At 47.4% G+C, this 25905-nt stretch overlaps 1 protein-coding gene across 1 annotated transcript; it reads left to right on the forward strand.

Moving 5' to 3' along the window:
• Window positions 1-12970: 12970 nt before the first annotated feature.
• Fam170b (family with sequence similarity 170 member B) lies at window positions 12971-15232 on the forward strand. The gene is made up of 2 exons (XM_057770005.1): window positions 12971-13082; window positions 14235-15232. Exons 1-2 carry the CDS (start codon window positions 12971-12973, stop codon window positions 15230-15232), a joined length of 1110 nt encoding a protein of 369 aa, XP_057625988.1.
• The last annotated feature ends 10673 nt before the right edge of the window (window positions 15233-25905 follow it).

A 25905-nucleotide genomic window follows, 5' to 3' on the forward strand; every position in this document is an offset into this window, starting at 1 on the left:
CTTCCGTGTTTGCGATAGAATAAATCATCGTGTACGGGAGCTGGTAATTGATTTGCTTCTTTTAGCAGCATTTTAATGAAAACATCTGGTTTGTGAATGGCAGAATCACTCGTGAGCGAAGGTGAATGGTTTTTCCACACACGCCATGGGGTCCTCCCCACCACGGCACCTTGTGACATGTTTTCCAGACATGGGTTTGCTTTGTCTCCTTGTCCCACATAGAATTTAGCAAACAGAAGCACAGTCATGTGACACCCGATGATGGGGAAACTCTGAGGAAGACACCCTTCCGTGCTGCCAGCTTTGGGTGGGCACCACACAGAGTGCTTTACGTGAGGCAGATTAAGACAGCTGTAAGGTCGTTAGATGATGCGGCCTTGTGGTACACTGCCACACATGCGGGCCCTTTTAACGGAAGTGCCATTGCACTGTTCTTATCTGACCAACAGCATGTCCCCAGGTGGCAAGGGACTCATGTCATGGACGGGGAACCATTGGCCATGATACCTCTCTGGCTTTCTCCCCAAACCCCAATTCAGTCGCTTCCGTCTGGAAGTTCTATCTTTAATGGGAAACTCTCAGGCCCTTCTTGAGAGCAGCTTCCAGAGATGCGACTCTAAAGGACAATACCTCTTGACAGCCCCCTTCTCAGGATCAGCTTCCAGGGTGGACAGTGACTCTTGGAGGTATTGGGGACAACCACAGTGAGTCACTGTGCTGGGTCAGTGCCTTGGATAGGGGCATTCAGACCTGGTTGTCTCATCCCCCCCATTTGGGGACATTGTAGCAGAGGCCATGGGTGAGGTAAACCTTACTTTCCTGGCCTTGGAGACCATGGAGCCCCCAAAGCACTTGTAGTCTCCTTGATATCTCCCTCACAGGATGGAGAGCATTGCACTTAAAGATCAGAGACAAGTGATGCTCAGTCTAGCTGTGGTGTGGAACCTGTATAGGACTTGGTACCTGGAGGAAGAGAAGAGAAGGTGAGAGAAGTCAGCAAGTTAAAAATTAGCAATAGATAATCTACTGAGAAGTTAAAAATATTGATATTTAATTCCTAAAGAAGCTCAAGATATGTGTACATACATGTGTGTTTTCTGTGTGTACTAAGAGCCCACACAGGTGACACAGGAAGTGTGTGAGTGTCTTGGGTTCTGCTCTAGACCCCCTCATAGCATCAAAGGCTAGAACAGCGACACAGAGACAAGTTACATGGGCGAGGTGGAAGCGTCAGGCTGATTTCCAAATCAGTCGGTGCCCTTCTACCTCCTTGCCCCCTTCAAGCAGGGCTATAATGTAGCCGGGACTGGAATGAGGGAGCAGTGTTGATGAGGATGGATAGGTTGGGGAAGAATGGAAAAGAGAAGAAAAAGGAAGACGGACCACTCCTAGAGTCAGCAGCCACTGGTGTGGGCTAAACCTGACCTAGCTCGGAAAGGTCTGCAGCTGAGTCCTGTATTTTTAAGCCAATGCTTCGGAGCCCAGCATGGGGCTGGCTGCATTTGGACAAAGTGAACCTCACACTTCCCACAGGGCTTCTGTAAAAGTTCTGTGGAGGTTGTGCCTGATAATGAGAGTCAAAAACATGTGGGATTTTTATTTTGGAATATGCTTAGAGATCCCAGCAAGAAGGGGAGAGAGGAGAAGCGGACTGGAGGAGATGATGGAGGCAGTGGGATTGCTAAGACAGAGGGATGCTGAGCCCAGCAGAGCCACGGCATAAACAGAGAAGTGGCCGGTGAGGGCAAGTCTGAACGAGGGGCTGCCTGGGCTGATTCTTCTCCTCCTGGGCAATTTGTCACAATCTCAGACTTGTCATACTAATTAATCAACCTTCAAAACTAACCTTTTTCAGAAGGGTATTGCTATTGGATGACAAGCAGGTGGCTCATCTCCAGGCTGTGGAAGCAGAGCACAGGATCCCAGCCTCCCTGGTCAGTGGATCATAAGTTCAAGCGCTCATGGTCCTGAGTTTCAGCCAATGTTCTCTCCCTCCTTCTCTCTCTCTCTCTCTCTCTCTCTCTGCAACACATCTTTGCATAATTAAAACAAATATTCCACAGCATAAACAAATGTAACACATCTTAAACTAATATCCCACAACACTACTACACAAATATATATACACAATACACTCTGACACACATACACACAATATACACAACACACAACATACACACAGCACACAATATAAACACAGGAGGCTTCTATTCAAAGACAAGAATAATGCATACAGATTCACAACACACACACAACTCATGCATATACACACACACAGTGACAGGCACGCACACTGTAAATGCTAGAACAAAAATATTTCCTTGGAAGTTGCAAGACATTAAAACGTAACACAGGATTCTAACACTGGGGGTGACCAAGTTATGCCTCATTTTTAGCCCTTTACCTGTGCCCACAATATACTCTGTACACGAGCGGTAGAAGAGCCTTTGAAAGAGGCCAAAGGGCCTCCCAGAGCCGCTGAAACCACGGAAAAGCAGAGAATGGAGCCTCAGATGTACCCAGTATCTTCCCAAAGATGCACCCCAGTTACACTGCACATAGGGCAGGTGTGGGCCTTGATTTCCTGTCATCACAGCCCTTGAGATTTGGGGAACAAAACCAGAAATGAAGCTGACTTAGGGATGGAGTAGGTCTGCTTTCAAGTTCTCCTTCAGTTCTTGGTTGACCCCCAGCCTCAGTACGTACGCTGGAGGCTCAGAAGAGCCGAGCAGAGAGGTGAGTGTCTGGCCTACAACTGACAGGAAGGAGGGCAAGGTTCAAATCCTGCCAAGTTCAGGGCTTTGGGGTGATAGTTTATTCTAAGTATGTGTCAAAGCACCTGGACCTTTGGTTTAGCTATTTTGAATAAACGCAAGGGTTTGGTAGTGGGTGAGATTGCTTTTTAAATTAGTGGTCTCTGAGCAAAGCAGATTTCCCTCCACAGGGTATCCTCAGAAAGCCACTGGAGCTAAGGGACCTTCAGGGTATCCTCAGAAAGCCACTGGAGCTAAGGGACCTTCAGGGTATCCTCAGAAAGCCACTGGAGCTAAGGGACCTTCAGGGTATCCTCAGAAAGCCACTGGAGCTAAGGGACCTGCAGGGTATCCTCAGAAAGCCACTGGAGCTAAGGGACCTGCAGGGTATCCTCAGAAAGCCACTGGAGCTAAGGGACCTGCAGGGTATCCTCAGAAAGCCGCTGGAGCTAAGGGAACTCCCTCAGTCTCCTTCACATTCTGTCTGAGAATCTGTGTCTGAATCATCTCTGATGGCAGAGAAGGGGGCAGAAGGAGAGCATTTCTGGGTCACGCAAGTGGAAAAATAGGCAAGGTCTCTAGGATATCCGTCTTCCAGGAGGGAACGTCTCCTCAGCTAAGAGTAGTTTACAACACTGTCTATGGCAATTTTAGATAAAAGCTGTAAGGTGGCTCTAGCTTTTTAGGCTGGAAACAGAGACTCCCCACTTAGGCCAGACTATGACCCAATAAACCCCACTGAAAAATGAAAACGCCACTAAGTCACAGGTGCGTTTAGTGCACCTAACACGACACTCGCCTATTTAGCAATCCATCGCACTTCAGAGAAGTGGACTCTCTTCGGATGCTCAGCTCCAGAGGAGGCCCAGGCTAGGGGGTGCAGCAGCTCACCATTGTGAAGTCACTAAAGTGTGAGTCCAAGTGTCTCAGACTGGGATACCAGTAGCACCATGTCTGGCTTCAGGCCTGCTTTCCTGGAGACTCTCTTGTCCAGGGGTAGATGGCAGAGCTGTGTTTGGGGACAGGAGGAAAGGCAGGTACTAGAAAGCCCCTGGCAGCAAAACAATTGTCTGTGATGCTGACACGGACCTTTCGTGATGATGTCTACTTCATGGCTCAGCAGCTATTTGAGCTCAGAAAACAAGGAAGAAATGGGTGTGTGGGGTGTGTGGAGGGAGACAAGTGCATCCCTTCAGGGACCTTCATATGTGTGCAAGGTCACGTGTTCTCTTTTCCTTTCTGTTGCTACGATAAAATGCCTTTACAAAAAGCAACTCAGGGAAGAAAGGTCTGGTTTTAGCTGGCGCTCCCAGGTCACTGCCCATCACTGCAGGAAGTCAAGGCAGGATCCTGAAGCAGCTACTCACGCCCAGAGCCAGAGCAAAGAGACTCCAATGCATACACGCCCCTACTACTCAGCTCACCCCCTCCCAAACCCAGGGAACAGTGCCACCCATGTCCATTTACCCCAGTGCCCACTTAGTGGTAGGGGTGTGCTGCAGCTTTGTTGCCCTGTTAGGGTGAGGCCTAGACGACATCTAGATCTGTGCGCCTCCTCCAGGCAGCCAGAACAATCACCCCTCGGGTATCTGTGCCCATCATGCCCAGCCTCCCAGGCAGTGTTGAGTTCTAGGCCATGCTCTCCAGTCCATACAGCTGTAGAGGCTGCTCAGACGTCCGGAGCCTAATTGGCCAAGCCCACCCCTGGGCGTGGCTCTTCCTGCAGCCCAGCTGGTTTCCATCAGGTTTTCCCCCAGCATGTCCTGTCTTCATTTGTCCTTGTTTATGTGTTCTGGCAAATGCATGCCACGGCTTTCCCACAGGGCCCTATTCTTGCCTGTGAGGTTTTAACCCTATGTGGCTGGGACATTTTAACCCTTTGTGCCTGGGGCTGGTTTTCTCAGCCCAGCTCCATTAGCTGCACCCAGGGATGGAGAGCTGTTCTCGATCACAGGGGGTTAGTACTGATGCTAGGCCTCCAGGTTGAGGGGCCTGTGGGAGGGGCTAGTGTTGAGCCTCAAGTGGACCAGCGTCTCACAGGAGGCTTTGCAAATCTCACTTATGAGCCTGTATCTTTTCCCCAACCTTATAGCATTTAAACTTTATTTTCTTACAGAAACAAAAATTTACAGCACAGACCCATCGTTTAGGACAGGCAGAAACAAGCAAAGGCAAAAAGCCAAAAATCCCCGAGAAACAAACCAAAAGTAAAATGTACCCAGTGATGTGTTCTGATTATGAACACAGTCCCCAGCTGAAGCTAAACTGTCCCCTCACCTTCCAAGACCAATTCAGCCAAAATCCGAGCATGGATGAGGTGGGGGATGCCCAAGGAATCCCATCCCTCACAGAGAAACCATGACAGAACTCAGTTTTCTTCAGGGACACAGTCTCTAAATGATTCCCCATGATCCAGACATATACAGGCAACATTAAACCGATTCGTTTGGTTAGATAAAAGAAGAAGAAAGAAAGAAAAAAGGAAAAGAAAAAAGAAAAAAAAGTGGCCTGGTGATGGTGCACGCCTTTAGTCCCAGTACTCAAGAGGCAGACACGGGCAGATCTCTGTGAGTTTGAGGCCAGCCTGGCCTACAGAGCAAGTTCTAGGTCAACCAGAGCTACACAGAGAAACTCTGTCTTGAAAAACTAAAAAGAAAAAAGAAAACAAGAAAAAAGGCCCTGAAGTTGGGAGGAAATATTGGTGGGAGGTATTGGACAAACTGCAGTGAAGGGAATGAGGGGGGATTTCTTTCAAACACACCGCATGCAAGTATGGGATTTTCAAACCGTGAGAAAACCAAGTGAGTTCTCAAAAAGTGAGGCCACCAGCCCATGGCAGCAGTTTCTCCTGCCATCTCTGTATCATGTCAGGATGGCATGGAAGCACCAGGCTGTTCAGATTCCAGCTGCCAAGCTCCTGAGTCCAATAAGCCTCTTTTGCTTATAAAATATGCAGCTTGTGGTATTTTGTTACAGCGAAATGGACAGAGCAGCCATCTTTCCTCATGAGTACAAAGCTGAATCACTACATCATTGGCCAGGGTTCTTTCTCCCTAAGTGGTGCTGGTTGGCGCAGGTGATGCAGGTAGATGGTGGGAGGGGCTGATCCCTGTTGTTAGGGATGTGTGGGATCCCAGTTCTCCCTGTCCATGAGGTTCAGGTCATGAGCACCAATAGCAACTAATAGCACCTAGCATCAGACTCCCTAAGGAGGAAAATTCACAGGTCACCCTGCGGAGGATGCAGTTGACTGAAAGCCCTGCTGCATGCTTCAGATCCCTTTCTTGGGAACTTCCTGGTGGGCATTTCATGCGACCTGACCCAGCCTTCCCAGAAGCCCCCACTCCACCATCCTTCATTGCTGAGATTTGGAGTCTAGGCTGGGGGTGGGACAGAGCTGTGGGATCCCTCTCCCGCTCCTTAAGCAACTGCACCATCTCTCTGAAAAACGGTGTGAGAATGCAGATCTTTGAAAGTAGAGGAGTTGGCTCATGATCCCGGGAGCTGAAAGTATGGGGGCCAATCCAGAACTTCAGGTCATCTTCCTGCAACGCCGCCCGTATGCCTCGGGTGTGAGCCAAAGGCGCGCCCAATGCACGGGAAGACTTGGAAGCGAACCAAGTCAGCCTTTAGGACTGTCAAGTCCAAGTGCAAGATCAACCCAGTTAATTTACAAATAGCAGCCTGGGAGCCAGGGCCTGGCTGAGGGGGAAGACAGATCTATCTTAGTGTTTCCGGCGTGACTCTCTAAGAACACACAGAAGGTGTGGTCAGCTGCGGGGCGTCAGCTCCTGGGTCACGTGCTGGAGCCCAGCTGTTAGAGCCACTTTTGCACACAGCAGAGTTTCATTGAGCTTGGGCTGCTGAGCAGCACGCACGAGGCTCTTGGGTGGACTTGTCCTGCCTGAGGCCTCAACTGCTCCCTGCTCCTAGATAGAGAAAGCCCAAGCTGTTTGTGCAGCAGCCCAAAGGTGGAGGTCAAAACCTTAAACTGTGCTCAAGGAGCAAAACCGGAAGAACGGTCGCTAAACTCTGTACCGTCTGTTTGTGCTTGCCTTTGGAGACCCGACTCTTGTTGCTTCATTGCTAAGTGAGTTTTTCCATGTGGGTCTACAAACTTTGTAAAAAAAAAAAAAAAAAAAAAAAAAAAGGAAAAAAAACCAAAAAACAGCTCCGTGGCAACATTTCTCTGCTGGACCCTCGACCTGTCTGAACTCCCTGCCTGGCACTTTCTTTGTCCACATAGCACAAGGGTGAAGTCATCTTTAATCCCTTCATGGCAAAACACAGCTTCCTCCAGTTTTTTCCTGGCCCAGTTTCTGGTTCTGCTGCCATTCGCCTCTCTCCCTTGGGTGTTAGGTCTTGCTTTGAGGAGGGGACCCAGGGAACCTCACTGCTGGGAGGCATTTGCATTTCAGTGGGAAGAAAAGGTCCCTCACCCCCGAAACACCTTTACACCATGGCTTGACCACAGAAATCCCACAGCCACAACCTGACACAGGCGGCCACACCGGCACAGCCAGGCTAATTCTGGCTCTGGCTGTGTGGGATGGTGGGTGAGCTGACGCTCCCATAGCCTGTTTCAGAACACAAGCCTCCCTGGAATTAGAAGCCAAGGCAAGGCAAGTGTGGAGTCTCTGCTATCTGCACGGTTGTGGCTGCTTTGTTTCCTGATTCCTTCTCAGCTGATCCCAGGCAGGGAGGAGCAGGGGGGAGCAGGGAGGAGCAGGGGGGAGCAGGGGTTGGAAGAAGAGAGGGCTGGAAAATACTGCAGCCTTTCGGGACCAGGCTCAGGGCTCACATGCAATGTTTGCAGCGCGTTGGCCAAGAGACGGCCAGAGCTAAAAAAAATTGCTGTGCTGGGCCTTTTGGGCTTTTGCACACCACCCCTGCTGGCTGCCTCAGAGAAGCAAGGAGGTTCTGGCAAGACTGAAGACCCAGCTGGAAAACTTTGGAGCTGAAGTGGGGTGGAGGGGAGGGGATGGAGGGGGTTGGAGAGGATTGAGCAGAGCCGTGGGGGTGTTCTCTGCTCAGTGTCTGCGTGGAGTAAGTGGGAGTTCACACACACACACACACACACACACACACACGAACAATTCAGAGACCCTGTGCCGGTGAAGGACAATTGCACACTATCTTTAGGGTGTAAGCAACCGAGGAGGAAGCCCCCTTGTGTACCACACTAGGACAGAGCCCCTGGCCTTGCACGCCTAGAGGATCAGAACCCTTCCACAGACAGCCCTTCCACATGTGCCTCAATCTCCCTCTGGAGAAGAAGTGTGAACAGTGCCTTCCTGCTGGGGCTAAGGACAATCCTTAGCCAAGGTCACATGGTGATACTGGGAGGAGGGGAGGATCTGACTACAAAGTCTAGAAAGCATTCTTTCGGCTAGGAACTGTGAGGCTGAAGACAAAACCAAATATCTATAAATCATGTCTGCCAGTTGGTAGTTTTCTATGAGGCAAGGTAAACGGCGCTGAAGTCGCGGACAAGAACACTGGGTCTGAACACAGAGGCACACTGCTAGGGTAGCAGAGGTGTCCTCCCAGGCTGCCCTGGAACACCATAATGATCACCTGGTTCTTAGTGGTTATTTGGTTCCAGAATTCCCTGGTGGGTCCAGGGAGGCCCACGGAATCAGATGCTGGCCAGTGAGCCATTTTATCCAGACATATTCATACACTACAGGGAAAATCAATGCCTACTGAACCTTTGTAGCTGGGTAACATACTTGCCCTCTAATACAGTGTAAAACAAACAAACCAGCTCACTTATTGGGGGCAGAGAATTCAAATAGGTCAAGGAGACGTCCAGGGCTCCGCCTGGACCACTCCACAGCCAGGCAGCAAAGCCGTCTGAAGTTACTCTGGTTCTAGCATCTAGTGATTGACAGAGACCCACGGAGGAGGCTGCTGCACGGAGTGTCTGCGTGGCCTTCCCATACTGTCTTAGAGTTCTCGGAGCATGGTGGATGACTGGAAAGGAGAGTGAGGAGGGTGGAGAGGAGGCCGCTGTCACTAGCCGAGTGCCGCCAGTTGGCATGCTCTTCTCCCCTGCAGTGTGCTGCCTAAGACAATTATAGAAGCTACCCTGGCCCAGGATGCAGGACCCTGTCACACTATGCAAGAAGAGCATGCAGGTTGAAACTGGCATGGTATCTGTAGTGCTCAGAATTAAAAAGGCTTTCTGTAGGACCATGTATTCGAACACTTGGCCACAGTTGGGAGGGACCTTTGAGTTGTCTTAGAGTTTCTGTGGCTCTGATAAAGATCATGATCATAAGCAATTTGAGGAGGAGAGTTCATTTTGCTTATACTTCTATGTCTGAGTCCATCGTGAAAGTACTTCAGGGCAGAAACTCCAGGCAGGAGCCCGGAGGCAGGAGCTGAGGGACAGACCAGGCAGGAGCACTGCTTACTGGCTTGCTCCTCATGACTTCATCAGCATGCTTTCTTATACAGCTCAGGCAGGACCACATGTGCAGGGGTAGCACTGTGCTCTGTGGGCTGAGCTCCTCCCACATCTATCCCTAGATTCCTCAGACCTGTCTACAGGTCAGACTTACTGAGGCATTCTCTTAGTTATGGATTCCTTCTTGCCAAGTTGACAGAAAACTAGCCAGTGCAGAAGTTGAGACTTGCTGGAGGAAAAGGGTAGGCCTGGGACCCATATGTCCTTGATCTGTTTCCTGTTCTTTCTCTCTGTTTCCCCTGAGCTCTACATGCTGTCATACCTTTGACTCCTATGGGCTCTCAACCCCTGGAACTATAGATACACCAAAACAAATCCTTTCTTCCCTAAGATCGTGCTTCTGATTGTGATATTTTATCGTGCCAACAGAAAATTCACTAGTCTGCTATCTGTGGGAAAGTCAGCCTCACAAGTTCCAACTTATTCTTTTCTGAAGCGGGCTGTTCACACTTAGGTATGTTGTTTCTGAGTCCTCTTTGTGCCTTTATATATGTTCAGAGCAGAATCCTATTTGGGACTTTTGTAGAGAAGGCCACACACTTAGTTTTTACACAAATGAGATCATCACTACATTTAATTGCTGGGAAGTGAAGCTCTCGTTAGGGAATGGTATTACATAGCCTGGTTGCACTGTGATTTATCTGATCATTTCTCTCTTTTGGTGGCTTTCTGAATGTTTCCTGTTTTGTTTTGTTTTCTGTATCGCTAGCCAAAGCTGAAGTCAGTATTTCTCTACGTCGTTTTACATAATGCAGTGTGGTTCCTTCCTAGGAAAGAGATGATGTTAGCATCTACAGCGTGGAGCATGCCCACTGACATGATGGTAGTGTGTACATTGTGGAACATGCCCACTCATATGAGGGTAGTGTGTACAGTGTGGAACATGCCCACCGATACGAGGGTAGCATGTACAGTGTGGAGCGTGCCCACTGATATGAGGGTAGCGTCCACAGTGTGGAGCGTGCCCACTGATATAAGGGTAGCATCCACAGTGTGGAGCGTGCCCACTGATATGAGGGTAGCGTCCACAGTGTGGAGCGTGCCCACTGATATGAGGGTAGCGTCCACAGTGTGGAGTGTGCCCACTGACACCCACAGAGTGCTGTGATTGGTGAAGCAGAACTTTTATATGAAATGTTAAGTTTCTATGCTAATGAGGGTGTGGCTGCCCCCTCATCTTCACCAGCACTTGCTATTGTCAATCTTCCTCATTTTTGCCTCTTATCATCAGGAACTGATGCAGTCGTCAAGCAAGCTTTGAAGCGGCTAATGACGGCTAGGCGGAATGGCTGCTGCCACATCTCTTAACTTTCTATTTAATTCTGGGGGAAATGCCTATTAAAGGAAATGCCTTTATGCTTTGTTTCATTTTGCTAAGACATAGAGAAAAGCAACTACAAATTGAAATTTTAATTTTCTTTTTAAATTTTTTTGAGGTAAGATCCCAGGCTAGTCTGCAACTTCTGATTTTCCTGACTCTATCTCTCAAATGCTGGGACTCTAGTTAGAAACCACCTACCACTGTAAATAGTAAGAAATTGGTTAACCACTAAGTGATGACAGAGACCCTTAAAGGGTCCTTGCAGATGGTTCAGGGGATAAAGGCAACTCCTACCAAGCCTCACAACCTGTGTTTTCAATCTCTGCAGCCTACTAGGTAGAAGGAGAGAACAGATTTCTGTAAGCTGTCCTCTGACTTCCACACACATGCCATGACACATGTGTACCCCTTTCCCTGCTCCCCACTTGCAACACAAAATAAATAAGCAGGTTGTAATAAAAATCTAAAATAAAAAAGACAGATGGTGCTTGCGTGAACAGATTCCACTTAGTAAAGCTCCCTAAAATTTTCTCTATTTACACTTATTGTTAAGACATAACCTCTGAGCTGTCTGAAAAATATTGTAATTGTTTCACATGAGGCAAGACCTAAGCTCATCTTTTTACCTACCGAATACAAATTTTTAGGATCATTTACTGGCTGAGCATTCTTTCCCACCAGACAGTTGTTTATTTGCGTTATCGCTTAAATGTTCTAACTTTCTTCTGCTGTCAATCCAAATGTTTGCTAGTGCCTTTGTTTCTTATGAGGCATGCCTTTGTGTTTATACAGAAAGAAAGGGCTGGTCGTTTCCTCTGCCAACTGTGAACTTGCTGCAGGTGTGACTTTCTGGCTCAGTAGGAGTTTGCCAGAGGATGCTGAATGTGCCGATGATGGTCTCATAAATCCATCACCTTTTATAACCGCTGGGAATTTAGAATTCAAAGGATTAAAGCTGGTGAGACTGAGCAACTGGTGGGCGTGCTGCCGGAAGTGTACGAGGAGTGAGGATGTGCTGGAAGAAAAGGTGATTCTCTAAGTCTTTATGTCTGGGAGCTTCAGAGCTTTGGGGTGCTGAGAGCAGGCAGCTGCAGGAGGTAGGTCTTAGCTTAGTCAGACCAATGTCTTCATTATTTACTCACCAGTTTGGCAAGTACTTCTACAGCACGTGTTAATGTGTTGAATGTTGCTTAAGTACTAGCCATATGAGAAAGATGAAGGACCTCTCAGAGTCTGCATTTGAAGAGAGATTGGATCTGTTGTGGTAACTAATCCCCCCAACCCCACACACACTCAGGACACTAAGATGGAGGGATGGGTATTTTGAGGCCAGCATGGGCTGGTTCAAGGTTGACTTCAGCTACATAGGGAGATCCTATCTCCAAAAACAAATTGTGTGTGTGTGTGTGTGTGTGTGTGTGTATAATGTCATCAAGAAAAACAAAGATCTTAGGGCCTGGGACAGACAGGAGTGACAAGGTCAAGAGCCCTGAGCCCAGAGGAAGAGGTTCCAGGATGTGTGGGCAGCCAAGAGGAGGTGAAGCTGCAGGAAGTGGACAAGGCGCGCAGAAAGGGACAGTGTAGCACTACTAGGAAGCTAGGAAGTGCTAGGGAGCCTACACTAGCCAGGTGGGCACTGTAGAGACAAGCTTCTGACAAACTGCTTCAGTAGTGTGGTTAGGCCATGTTGATGTTAGGGGATGGCTGTTTATTCGTGACCATATCTATGATTCGGTTCATATAGTGTGAGATCATGTGTGTGGATGTGTGTGTGTGGCTCAGAGTATGGTCCTCACACGCTGAGTATGTCTGTCAGTGTGGATGCTGTAAACTTATATATATATAACGTACCATGTCTCTGTGGATGTTCACATTTATGTGTGTAAGAACCTAAGTGTTTGTTTGAATTCTTCTTTTCATATAATGTTTATAGATATTTTGCCTGCACATATCTCTGCACTTTATGGATGCAGTACCCGCAGAGACCAGAAGAAGACATCAGATTTCCTGGGGCTGGAATTACAGATAGTGTCATGTGATTGCTGGGAATGAAATGTGTGTGCTTTCAAAGTATAATCAGTGCTATTAACCTCTGAGCCACCTCCCCAATCCCTGGGCTTGAGTCTTTATGTTTGTACACAGGCTTGAGAGAACGTGCCTGTGTTTGTAGTTGTGTTCCTGAGAACACCCCAGACAGCTATCACAGAGGGAGATGAGCTCACACTGGGGCCCTTTCCTGGTAACCTGACAACGAAAGACTTTACCCTTGTCAAAGGTCACAGAACAGACCCGTGTCACTGATGACATCACAGAATAAAGCCAGGATCCTAGTGATCATGTGGTCACTCAGGCTGGGGCTGGTTGGAGGGCTTCAGCCCAGCCCACACCAGCTCTCACTGAGATTCTGGGTGCTGGTTTGAAGTCATGAAACACCATCTTATGGAACGCAGGGGAGAACAGACACCAATCAGTGGGACCACAATCGGCAGGGCCAGCCCAGAGTCCACAAAGGAGAACACGGACGTATGCTGGCCAGGTGCTCAGTAGATGGGGAAGGGGCAGGTTGGTCTCTGATGTTATCAAAGAGCCGTGTTGATCTTATGAAGTAGATGGGGGAGGAGCGGTGAAGAAAGAGATCATTGGGGGAAAGCTGGCTCTTCCTAGGCTGCTGTGCATCTAAGGAGTTATTTCAGGAGATGTGTAGATGAGAATGTAACTTCTCCTTCATATATTCATTTCAATGTGTTTGAAAAAATATGTCAATCCTGTAGTAATATAAACATTCCTTTATAGTAAGTTAATCTAGAACACCAACTCAATGGCCACTTGGATGTGCCTTTGGGCAGCATTTTAGGATAAGATCTGCTCTTGAGTCAAGAGACTCTGCCAGGCATGCACATCCTCTTTGCCTCAATTTCCTTATCGGCTGGGTAAAACTCCAAATAGACTCCTTAGGCTTGTTTTAAATCTTAAAGGACTCAAGGCAGGGCATTCACTTGGATGGTAAAAGGGACATAATGTGTGTCCACAGAGTGGATGAAAGGCCCCCTGGATGAGGCAGAGAGAAGTCACAGAGGAGAAGCTGGGGCTTCACCACTAGCTCCATTCTTGATTTTCAAGCGAGTTTTATTGAGCTGGTGTTGCATACACGGTGTGTACAGTAGAAAGAACTGAGATGTTGTCCATCTGAGTGGCAGCTGCAACCAAAGCACACAGTGTTATCATGATCTTGGACGTTCCCAAAGGCACCCGTATGTCTTGCCCATCCCTTCAGCTCTTGGTAGTAATTATTCTGTCCCTAAGTGGACTTGTGTGGTGGCTTTTTCCATTTTGAAGTTGTATTATCTCATGTGTCTCTTCTGCACACATCCCTGGTTCATTTTTTTTTTATCCATGAATACAATCGCATCCTGTGGTTGTACCACAATCTACTTTTTTGGTCTCCTGGGTGCTGGCCTTTTACACATCAGTTGATAAGATGCACACACTCTTTTATCGTTACCTCCCAATGAGGTAGCGTTATGGTCATCTCTGATGAATAGTAGGCACCTTTCCCAAAGCCACCAGAGCCTGCACCATTCTATTTGTGGCTTCTCGGGAAAGTTACGTATGGGGAAAGTTACGTATGGGGAAAGTTACGTATGGTGACTTTTGAGAGCACTGATGGAACTGCCCTTGCACTTCTCAGGGACCATGAGGAGGAACGAATCATCTCCGAGGCCAGGGCCTGCCTTCCTCCCAGAGGACGACATCTACTTGGCAGCCCGGACACACAGGATGCTGGGCTGGAGCAGCTCTCCATCATCCCAGTCGTCCTCAGAGTACCAGTCTTATTCTCAGTACCAGTCTTGGGCTTCCAGCAGGAGCGAGGAGGAGCAGGATGCCCCACCCGAGAGCGTGTGTGCGCTCTACACGTATGTGCAGACCGTGCGCGGTGTGGCAGTGGCTTGGGAGACTGACGATGGCTTCGAGCCCGTCACCAGGAAGCCCCTTATCCGTGAGGCTGAGTTCATCAAGCGACAGCGGCGGAAAGGTTCCTCCTTCGAAATGGCCTCCAACACAGACCTGCGCTGGGAGCTGGAAGCCTGCAAGCACTACTGCCCGGAGCCTGAGGATTCTGTGGACTGCTGCCTGCAGGAGTTGCGGGCCCCGCCAGACTGGTTGGTCACCACCAACCATGGCCTTCGCTGTGTTGCCTGCTGTAGAGTCTTCCCCACGTTGGAGGCGCTGCTGGACCACGCCCAGCATGGCATCCGCGATGGCTTCAGCTGCCAGATATTCTTTGAGGAGATGCTGGAAAGGAAGCGGGCCCGGGATCAAAGGCAGGACCAACAGCCTGTAGAGGAGGAGCAGAGCCCTTCTGACAGTAGTGAATGTTCCAAGCCCTGCTCCAAGGATCTTCCGCAGCAGCCACAGCAGCAACAGCAGCAGCAGCAGCAGCCACAGCAGCAAGAGCAACAGCCGCAGCAGGCGCCACAGCAGCAGTCACAGCAGCAGAAGCCAGAGCAGAAGCCAGAGCAGACGCCACAGCAGCAGAAGCCACAGGAGCAGCCACAGCAGCAGAAACCACAGGAGCAGCCACAGCAGCAGAAACCACAAGAGCAGCCACAGCAGCAGAAACAGCAGCAGCAGCAGCAGCAGCAGAAACAGCAGATGCAGCAGAAGCAGCATCCACAGGGGAAGTAGAGATTGGAGGTGAGGTGCCCACCCTCCCTCCAGCATCATGGGCTGCTGTTTCTTTTCCAGCCAGCAGGACCAGAGCCACCAGAGCAGGGGGAGAGGACCAAGGTGGTGGTGGGGGGAAAACCATCCACGTGGCATGTGTAGCAAAAAGGTGGGAGGGGTAGGAGCCTTTCCCAAAGGTGCAACATTTCCACCAGAGTCCATTTCCAAACCAGAATCCAAAGAAGAGGGCTTCAAGAATTCCTGACGGTGGATGCAAAATAAGAAACATGCAAGCAGGTGGCCACAGGGGTTTCCATTTCTGCTGCCGGATCCGATGCAGTCCGCATTTGCTGCTCAAGCGCATGTGACTCACAGGGGAGCCAACTGTAAATGAAGCTTCGGCCCTATTTTTTTCATTGTTAGGAATCTGTCATATGCCCTAATTCTATGTCTTATGTTGTTGGGATTAAACTTGAATAAGACAAAGTGGTTCCAAGTGTCTGAGTGAACCATGTTACCTGGTTGAGTAACCCTTATCAGAAATATTTCCCTCCCTCCCAGAAGTGTGACTATTTGCATTTGCTTAGTGAAATGTCTTGAGAATGGGACCCAAGTGTGAACAAAATCTGTCTCATAAACACCATAACATGTATCCAGAAGGGGTCTGTTTAGCATCTGTACTGCCCTTGTTTGTCACTGGGCTCAATCACGAGGTCAAGTGTGACGTTTTCTGCTTGTGACATCATGTCAGTGCTCAGAAAGTTTCAGACTGGGGAGCAGTTCAACAATTTGGATTTTGGTTTCTAGGGCTGGGGATGCTCAACCTGTATGCAAGCTCCATGCTGCCTATGACAAAGTCAATTGCAAAGCAAAGGGTTAATCTCAACAAGAATGTCCAAGGACCCAAGAGGAGGGGCCCTAAGACAATTTGTCTGATCAGAAGGTGCTCGAATACAACACAAGCCAGGCAGAATACCATATAGTTTTCACAAAGACAGCGACGTCAACACTATGAGCTAAATGATTCTTTGTGGAGGCCAGGCATTTTCCTTCCTGTGAGAATCAAACATACCCAGGTAGTAACTGTGCCACAGAGGTAAGAACCCATGAGCTAGGTACAATGAGGACCTTGGCTGAGAGAACGCCTCAGTGCATCCAGAGAAGTGCCAGCCACTTGACCCAGCTGCAAGGTTGGAGGTATTGCTCTGCACCCCTTCAGTGAGGACAACACTGACCACATGGCAGAGACTGACCAGGCCCAGGAGCGAGAAGAGGAGACAAGGAATGAAAACAGGTGTAGGTGCTGTTTGGAGAACCGTAAAGCCAGTGGGGAGGGTACACTGATTCAAAATAATAGCAAAAGGGCTTTTCCTTGACCTGCTGGGCCCTGCAGAGCTCACCCGGGGCACTTTCCATCTGCCTTAGCATTAGCCACTTCGCTTGCTGTGTTCTAGCTACACTGACCTTGCTTAAACTAAGATTTCAAACCTCAGAGCCCTGGCACACGTACTCAAGAGGGATGCAGTTCTTCCCCTGTCTTCTGGCTGACATGCCGCTCTGCTCTGGAATTTTATCCTTCATGTCACCATAGCTCATTCCTCGTTCCATGTGCTTGTTTAAGAAAGCAGGTGACAGGATCAGGCCCACATGTTTAAACGTACAGTGTAGAGTGTGAGATTGGGAGAAGTAGCAAAAGGAGAAAGAGGGAGGTGGGAAGATTTGTAATCTGGTGCAGGAGTCTAGGCCAAGAAAGGTGGTGATTTGGATGGGGCAAGAGGAGTGAGTTCATTTGAAACCTATTTGTGGAATCAAGTGTGAAGGACTTGGAGATGAAGGAAAAGGCACACCCAGGTGGAGTCTCCAGCTGATAGCATGAAAGAGTCTGCTGGCTGATATGGGAGACTCAGGTGGAAGATTGGAGTATGTCTGTGAAGACATGTGTGAACATGTTGTGAGCACGCACATATGCCTTATGTGACCTTGTCTGCATGTGAGCATGATCTCCACATGGACATAGTTCTGCCATAGTGGTCAGTTGGGGCATATGAATTCTCAGTGCTAATGGCAAGTTCAGTAGAGATGTTGACTATGAAGCGGTTTGTGAATTAGACACAGAACAGTAGACAAGTCTGAGTTGGAACTGCACATGAGGATGCTAACAGAATTCCAGCAGGGGACAGATGACACTCTAGGGGGCTGACGTGGAGTTACACTGTGTGGGTTGGGAAGTAGCACCAGGTAGGTAAGGGGAGGGAGAGGGCTCAACAGGTGAAAGCGAGGCTTCCAACTAACAGGTCAGGAAATGGGGAGGAGATACGTCACAGGATTTTTCTTTGGAGCCAACTGATTTAAGGAAATATGGTCTTCAAGGGTGGTTAGTGGTGCCAGCTGCTGGGGGAAGTTGAGTGAGCCGAAGATGAAGCTGTGTTACTTCCTCTGGGTTTTAGGAAGCAGGTTCAGTGACTGAGAAGAGTGGGGGGTCGGATGGGCACTGGTCTGATGGAGGAAGATCATTGGCTAATAAAGAAACTGCCTTTGCCTATTTGATAGGCCAGCCTTTAGGTGGGTGGAGTAAACAGAAAAGAATGCTGGGAGGAAGAGGAAGTGAGCTCAGACACCATAGCTCTGCTCTCTGAGGGCAGACGCGATGAAGCAAGCCGCCAGGTGAGACATGCTGAATCTTTTCCGGTAAGACTGGTGCTACACAGATTACTAAATATGGGTTAGGCAAGATAAGTCACTGTTGTGGGGGAGCTGTGGGCTGCATTCCTTCCACCCAGCTCTTGGCCGCCTGGCTAGCTTATGCCCCAAAATAACAACACACAAGCTGTATTCATATAAACACTGCTTGGCCCATTTCTATTAATGTGTGTAGCATCACGAGGTGCGCTTACTAAGAAGATTCTAGCCTACGTCCATTGTGGGTTGGAGCTTCATCGCATCTGCCCCAGAGAGGAGAGCTATCGAGTCTGAGCTCACTTCCTCTTCCTCCCAGAATTCTGTTCTGTTTACTCCGCCTACCTAATTTTCTGTCCAAGGCAGTTTCTTTATTTAACCAATGACCTTCCTCCATCAAGTCACCATCTCGTGGTGCTACACACATTAATAGAAATGGGCCAAGCAGTGTTTATATGAATACAGTTTGTGTGTTGTTATTTCGGGGCATAAGCTAGTCAGGCGGCCGGGAGCCGGGTGGCAGGAATGCAACCCATAGCTCCTTCAACACTGGTCAGGTGAAGACATAAGACAAATATTTAGGGGCCAGGCTGAAACTACGCTGATGACAAAGCAACCATGGGCCAGAAGGAAACTGAGAACAAAAACAAACATGTATACTAAGGAAAATAACCTAGCAGAGGGAGACATGCAAGAAGAAGTCAGGGAAATCCAGGACCCAGACAGGGAGGAGTGAAAAGAAAGTAAAAATTGGCCTGGAAGTAATCAGCTCTGGGTCCTGTTGCCTGTGGGTGCTAGTTAGGTCAAGGAGGGCTTGTGAGTGTAAATTATGGATCCTTAGTTCCCACCCCCTGGCAATACCAAGGAGCTCTTGAGTGTTAAGCATGTCAGACTGCCTTTGTGAAAGATGCTGGTAAATATGGTGGAGGAGAGGAGCAGCGTGGCTGTGGACAAGGGGTACAGGTCATCTGGAAGCTGAAGGGACTCAAGGGGAATTCAGAGGACTGTAACTATGGAGTCTGCCTAGTATTTGCCGAGGGAGGTGACCTGGGGTCTTTTCTGGGCAGCACTCTGGTGGTGAATGTTACCGCTAAAACAATGGAGAGGGGGTTGAGGAAAGGAGGAGCAAGATTAACTAGCATGCTGAATGGTAAGTTCGGAGGCATCTAGAAGGGAGCTGGTTTGAAAGGCGCAGAATGTGGAAGAGCTGTTCTTACCAATAGAGATGATTTGTGACTACCTACACACGTATGGTTAACTGAGCCCACGATGTGCCCCATGGGCCTCATGTAGGATGTATTCCCTCTGTTGGTTGCAGAGAATCTGCCGTGAGAGCCTAATCCATTTTAAAAGGCTGTCTGAATGTACTTTGGAAGATGCTAGGGGATCTAGATGTGAGTCATAGAAAAGCTATTTCTGAGGGGACTCAGTTGGCTGAATGGGTAGGTAGAACCCACAGACAATCTAAGGAAAGAGGAGACTGCTGAGCCCCAAAAACACTAGTGAGAAAGGAAATACCTTTCTATCGATTTCAGTAGGTAAAGCAACTAAAGTCAGACACAGTGATTCAAGTCTAAAACTTAAATCATGTGTTTACCCCTGACAGTCTAAAGGCTTTATATTGTTTAAATTGCTGTATTCATATTAAATCGTGTGCATTCTCTACACCTCCACAAAATGTAGCTAGCAGCCTCATCTCTTTTCATGTTGGTGAGTGACCCAAGGCTTCAACAAGGTCACATGGCTATGCATGGAGGGGTAAGGTTTCTCTTCCAGCAGCTTGACTCCAAACCTTCCTGAATCATGACACTGAACTTTAGCTTGGATGGGAACATAGATGAAGGTGCTCATCCTCACAGGCTGTGTTGGCTTTAGATTAAATAGCAGCAGCCGGATAACAGAGAGGAGATAAAGGGGATGTAGGACAAAAAAAGGATAGTGGGTGATGTGGACAGAGAGAAGATGAAATGATGCTGTGCACAGTGACCGGCCCCTGCAGACCCCTTTGCAGAGATCTGAGACCTCCTGGGGCCTCTACATAGGACTTGTACCAGAGAGTGAAAAACCCTTCTAGCGTTTTAAAGGGGTCACAAACATTTGAAATGATAAATCATTTCAAACTCTTTATTTCCCCAAGCCATAGGGGGGGAAATAGAACTCATGTTTCAAAACCTACATAAAGCCGATGACAAAGGCTGGAAAGGATGGCACTAAAAGTCAAATGATGAATTAATCTCCTACGCACACATGATCATCAAATTTAACAAAGTATAAAAGGTATAATTCACCTTGACTAAGTTCGGGTTATCTCTTGACTCAGGATAGTTAAAAAATTATTACATCTGGCAATAATTAGTATTGAAAGAATTATCATATTTCTCTCAATAAATATGAAGTGGACATGAAAAGCAGCCTCTTGAGTCCACGCCCATTCCAGGAATGCACAACTGTGCACTTATGTGTCTCCCTTTCTCATGATGTCTTGGTTAAATCTATATTAAATCCTTTCCTACTAAACCCCAGTCTTGCTGCAAAAAATATAAAAGATGATACCATAAGTGGAGGTAAACATATATATTTGTGATCAATTGTTTTTCTGATACATGCGTCCAGCAAAAATAATCCAACGGGGGAAAATTAATATTTCCAGCATTCAAAACCAGACACAGCTGGGTATCTGTAGACAGACATTGGCATTGAGGGGCTGAAGAGATGGCTTTAGTGGTTAAGAACACTTGCTGCTCATGTAAAGACCTAGGTTCAATTCTTAACACTTACATGGCAATTTACAACTTCCGGTAACTCCAGGGGACCTAATGCTACCTTCTGACCTCCATGAACACCTGAACTCATATGACACACATACATATATTCAGGTACATAATCATGCACATAAAAATAAGTCCTTAAAATAGTGGAGTTGGATGCCTATCATGTCATACACACATGCACACACTCACACATACACACACACACACACAGGAACCACAGATGTAAAACCTGAGACTTGAAGACTTGTGTACATAGAAGCTTACATGTGGCTATTCAGGAGCAATATTACTCATGGTATAAAAACATGAAAGCACAGCCTGCATGTGCACCCAATGGTGAATAGATGAACAAATGTAGTGTATAGGTACACAGTGGGACATGATCTAGCCATAAAGCATGCACTGACTGCATAAATGCACTTGAATGCCCTGTGCAAATGTGAAAGAAGCCAGCATAAAAGGCTTCCTAATGTGCAACCTTGCACATGTTAAATATCCATATAGGTGAATTTACAGATATGGTAGCATATGAGTAATTGTCAAACAATCATCCAAGGGGAGGCAGGCGAGCAACGCTAACCTCTATGGTGCTACTTTGTGGCATATAAATGCATTTCCAAATTAGCAGCAATGGGTATGAAGTTTTGTAACTGTAACAAGGCACTCAGTGGTAAACTTGAAAAAGCCAAATTTTATGGGTATGAATTATATCTTAATAAGAGTTAATAAACACAACCACCATGGTGGGTCAGCAATGGGCCTTAATCCAGCGTAACTGATGACCTTACAAGAAGAGGAGGTGAAGGCATAAACAGAAGTCCACGTGTGATAGTCATTCTGCCCCTTCTCAGAAAAAGAAGTGCAGTTAGCTTTCTTTATCATGACAAATATCTGGGATAATCCACTTAGGAAAGCAAAAGGTTTGTTTTGAATCACAGAGTTGGAGATTTCAGCTTATCATATTGGTTGGTCCTGTTACTTTGGGGCCTATGGTGGGGCAGATCACAATGATGTGGACTCGGAGTAGAAGAAACTTGGTTACTTGGTAGCTGGATAGGAAAGGGAAAAAGGAGGAGGGGACAAGGTCGCACAACACCACTTAAAGACACACAGCCAGGCTCTAAAGCCTCCCTCTAGGTCTGTCTGTCTGTCTGTCTGTCTGTCTTTCTCTACTCTCTCTCTCTCTCTCTTCTCTCTGTATGCAGTATATGTGTCTGTAGGCATGCATGTGTGCATATTTATGAGTATATGCACATGTGTGGTTGGGTGTGGCTGTGGAGGTCAGAGGTTAACCTTAGCCGTCTTTCCAAGGGAGTCGCCCATCTTGTTTGCTGGTTTTTGAGACAGGGTCTCTGACTGGGACCTGGGACTTACAAATTCATGGCCCCGAGGATCCTCCTGTTTCCACCTCCTGATACACTACAGTGCCCAGCTTTTCACGTGGATGCTGACCATCAGACTCATAGTGCTATGATTGCACTGCAATCGCTTTACTGGATATTTTCCCAGCCTTACAGGCTCTACCTCCTAGAGAGTCCACCGCCATATAGTGCCAACCTTAAGGTCAGTCCTTTAACATATGGGCCTTGCAGAACCATGTAAGATATACACCATAGGAGAGGATGGTCATCTATAACCCAGGGGGGAGGGCGGGACTCAGAAGAAACCAACATTGGGTGATCAAGTCCGGAGACTCACATCTTACTTTCAGACTTCTGGTCTCTGGGTCTGTGAGACAATGCATTGTCTTCTTTTAAATGTCCTGTGTGTGACTCTCTGTGACAGCCCATGCGACTGAATCTGAGAATCCGAGAAGCAGAAGCCAGAGGATGGCAGCAACAGCCAGAAATGAGTAAGGTTCCCTTCCTGCTTGGGAATCCTCAGGATAAGCACAAAGCAAGTGCTGTGTAGTAACTGTGGGCGTAGACACTAGAGATAACGGAAACTTCACGGAACAAGTGGATGAAGTTCAGTTCTGAGTGGCCTCAAGTCTAGAGCAAGCAGTGTGTGTCGTCCCCTGTCAGAATGTTTGTAAGAGTGACAGCATGGTGACACTCATGGTTCCTCTCTGGGGAGCCTGCTCAAGAGGTCCTCACCGAGAGCGCAGCCAGACACAGGGATGAGGAGGTTGTGCTGAGCTGAAAGGAAGACAGAGTGAAGAGATCTGTGTCACGTCTAGATCCCAAAGCCTGGCAAGCCCATGTTGTGTGAGTGTGTGTGAGCACAAAAGCCCGGGTGCTCCTGTGTTGGTAGGTGTGAGAGTGTGTGTGCAGGAAAGGCTGAGTGTTGGTATGCTTGGGAGTGTGTACACATGTGTGTGACATCCTACTGGCCTGCACTGACACTAACTTGAGGCTTGGGGCAGAGCACAGACCTATGGAAGGTCCACAGATGGGACATGCTCCCAAGGGTTTTCTGGAATCTTCCAAGTGCAAACAAGGCAGTGTGAACTAAGGTACTGTCATCCCCAGGAGAAGAGCACAAGAGGTCTAGGAGAATTGCCCAGGGGCTGGAGAGATGGCTCAGCGGTGAAGAACAATAACTGCTCTTCCAAAGGACCCAGGTTCAATTCCCAGCACCCACATGGCAGCTCACGACTGTCTGTAAGTCCACTTCCAGGGGTTCCGACACCCTCCCCAGACATACATGCAGGCAAAACATTGATGCGCATGGAATAAAATTTAAAAGAATTGCCCAGAGCAATGTCAAGTGAAGTCGAGCCCTTCCTTTCTTAGGGTCAAGAACCCATTTACTACAACTGCACTGCCTCAAATTGCTGCTGCTGAAGCTATTTAAGTAGCACAGACATAGAAATCCGAGTTTGTAGTTGCCTTTCAACTGTAAACCAACACGTTTATACATTAAACACACACACAATTACACTAACAATGAAATTCAAACTAACAACATTAATTTTATATGATGACTTGTGAAAGGGTTGGACACGGCAGAGAGTGTTCAGGATTCGTGGTGTCTCACCACCATGTTCTGGATAGTGAGGCTGTCACTTCTAGCAGGAAGCTGATGGGCTTCCTGGGCCCAACTCCATTGGCCACCCTGCCCCTCTTTGACCTCTGTTACTTCCATAAGCCTTTCAGTCTGGAATTACTCCAAGCTGGGAGTCTCCACTTCTGTAAACAGATAATCATAATTCTGCCTCAACAGGTGTGCACCACTGTGTCAAACATAATAAGATGTCTCAGTCTTCTATTTCCAGATTATTAGGAGGCTAAAATGGGAACTTTCTGATAGTCAGGATATTATATACATATTATATATATATATATAATATATATAATATAAGATCTCTTAGGTGATCCATTGTGTGAAAACATCTCTGAAATTAGAGTGAGGATTGTATACTTAATGACACCTTAAAATAACTGAACTATGAAAATTTGCATGGCATCTTAGATAACCATAGGGTGCTTGTGTTCAACTATCAGTCACATAAAAGCAAGAATATCTTGGGGCTGGAGAGATGGTACAGTGGTTAAGAGCACTGGCTGCACCTCCAAAGGTCCTGAGTTCAATTCCCGGCAACCACATGGTGGCTCACAGCCCTCATCTGGCACAAAGTACAGCAGAGCACTCATACATAAATAGATCTTTAAAAAAAAAAGAACTGTTAAAGAGATTATTTTAAATAGTTTGCAAACATTTTGAGTGTATGTGTGTGGTACGTATTCATAAGTGTATATGTATTGTGCATGCATGTGGCACATGTGTATGAAGGTGCACATGCATGTGTGTATATAAGGGAGAGGACACTCAAGGGTGCTATCCAGTGTCCTCCTCAATTACCCTCTCCATTTTACACTGAGGCAGCCCTTGGACTGGGATTGCAGGTGGACTGCCACACCTGCCGGCTTTTACACAGATTCTAGAAATCAGTATTCTAGCCCTCACGCCTACAAGACAGGCCCAGTACCTTCTGAGCCATGTCTTCAGCGTGTGTGTGCGTGTGTGTGTGTGTGTCTGTCTGTCTCTGTGTTTTAATTAAGATGAGATCTGCTATTGCCCAGGCTATCTTTGAATTCCTAGACTCAAGAAATCCTCCTGCCTCAGCCTTCCAAGTAACTGGGACCATAGGCACATGCCAGCACACTGACCATATCTGATGCTCATTTCTAAATTTTATTTCAAAACAGAACAAAACTTGTAATAGCAACACAATAAAGTCTTTATGCTCCTCCTTGGGCCTTCTCTCTAAGTGTGTCTCTCTACAGATATTTTAGAATACATGTTACAGATACATATTGGTTTTTATATCATTTACTTGCTGATTTAAGAATAGTTTGGCAATATCATGTCTGTTAAGGCCGAACACTAAGTGCCATCAGCAGCAGCTTGTCTTCCAGAACCACATGTAGGAAGTCAGTTCACATACTCTATGGTTTGCTCTGCCTGTGTAAAATTTCCCAATACTGTCAGTAATACTTTTTTGGCAATTATTTTTTTCCTGACTGTTGCTTTTTTTGTTTGTTTGTTTGTTTTCATTTTTGTAGACAGAGTTTCTGTCCTGGCTATCCTGGAACTCACTCTGTAGACCAGGCTGGACTCAAACTCACAGAGATCTGCCTGCCTCTGCCTCCCGAATGCTGAGATTAAAGGTGTGAGCCACCACACATAGGCAATTATTTTCTGATTCATCATACACTGAGTCTTTTTAACGACCTCTATTTTGTGTAACTCCTGTATCTTTTTTTGCTCAGCAAGTGTTTTATTTGTTGAAAGTGTAAGGACTGGTCTGAGGAGCTTAGTGTAGTATCTGAGAATTGATGGTCAGTTGGAAGGCACAGCGTGCGTAGGTACCGATGGCCTGTCCCATCCCTACATGTTTCATTCTAATCTCCTCCCTCTAGAGTCTCTGACTCTGGGCCTCCCTTTTTCTGCCTCCTGGGAACCAACGCAGACTGTTGTATCTAGTAAGCCTGCCGAGTCCTTGGCACTAGTGACACTCATTGCTGAGGACATTGTTGTTTAAGTACAAAATGTCCCCAACAGGGAGGTGTCAAAACCTAGATCCCAGCTGGTGGGCCTGTTTTGGCAGATGATGATAATGTTGTGGTCTCTGTACATGAATGCATAAGCACATGCATCCACACACACACTCACATGCATTAACATACACACACACACACGTACAAAGAAAAGAAAAGAAATCATGTGGTCCACAGAACCCTGGAAATGTCTTGGACCCACTTTGCATCTCCGTTTATTCAACCCTGGGATGGGATGGATTAG

Source organism: Chionomys nivalis, chromosome 5 (assembly GCF_950005125.1).
Source record: "Chionomys nivalis chromosome 5, mChiNiv1.1, whole genome shotgun sequence".
Lineage (NCBI taxonomy): Eukaryota > Metazoa > Chordata > Mammalia > Rodentia > Cricetidae > Chionomys > Chionomys nivalis.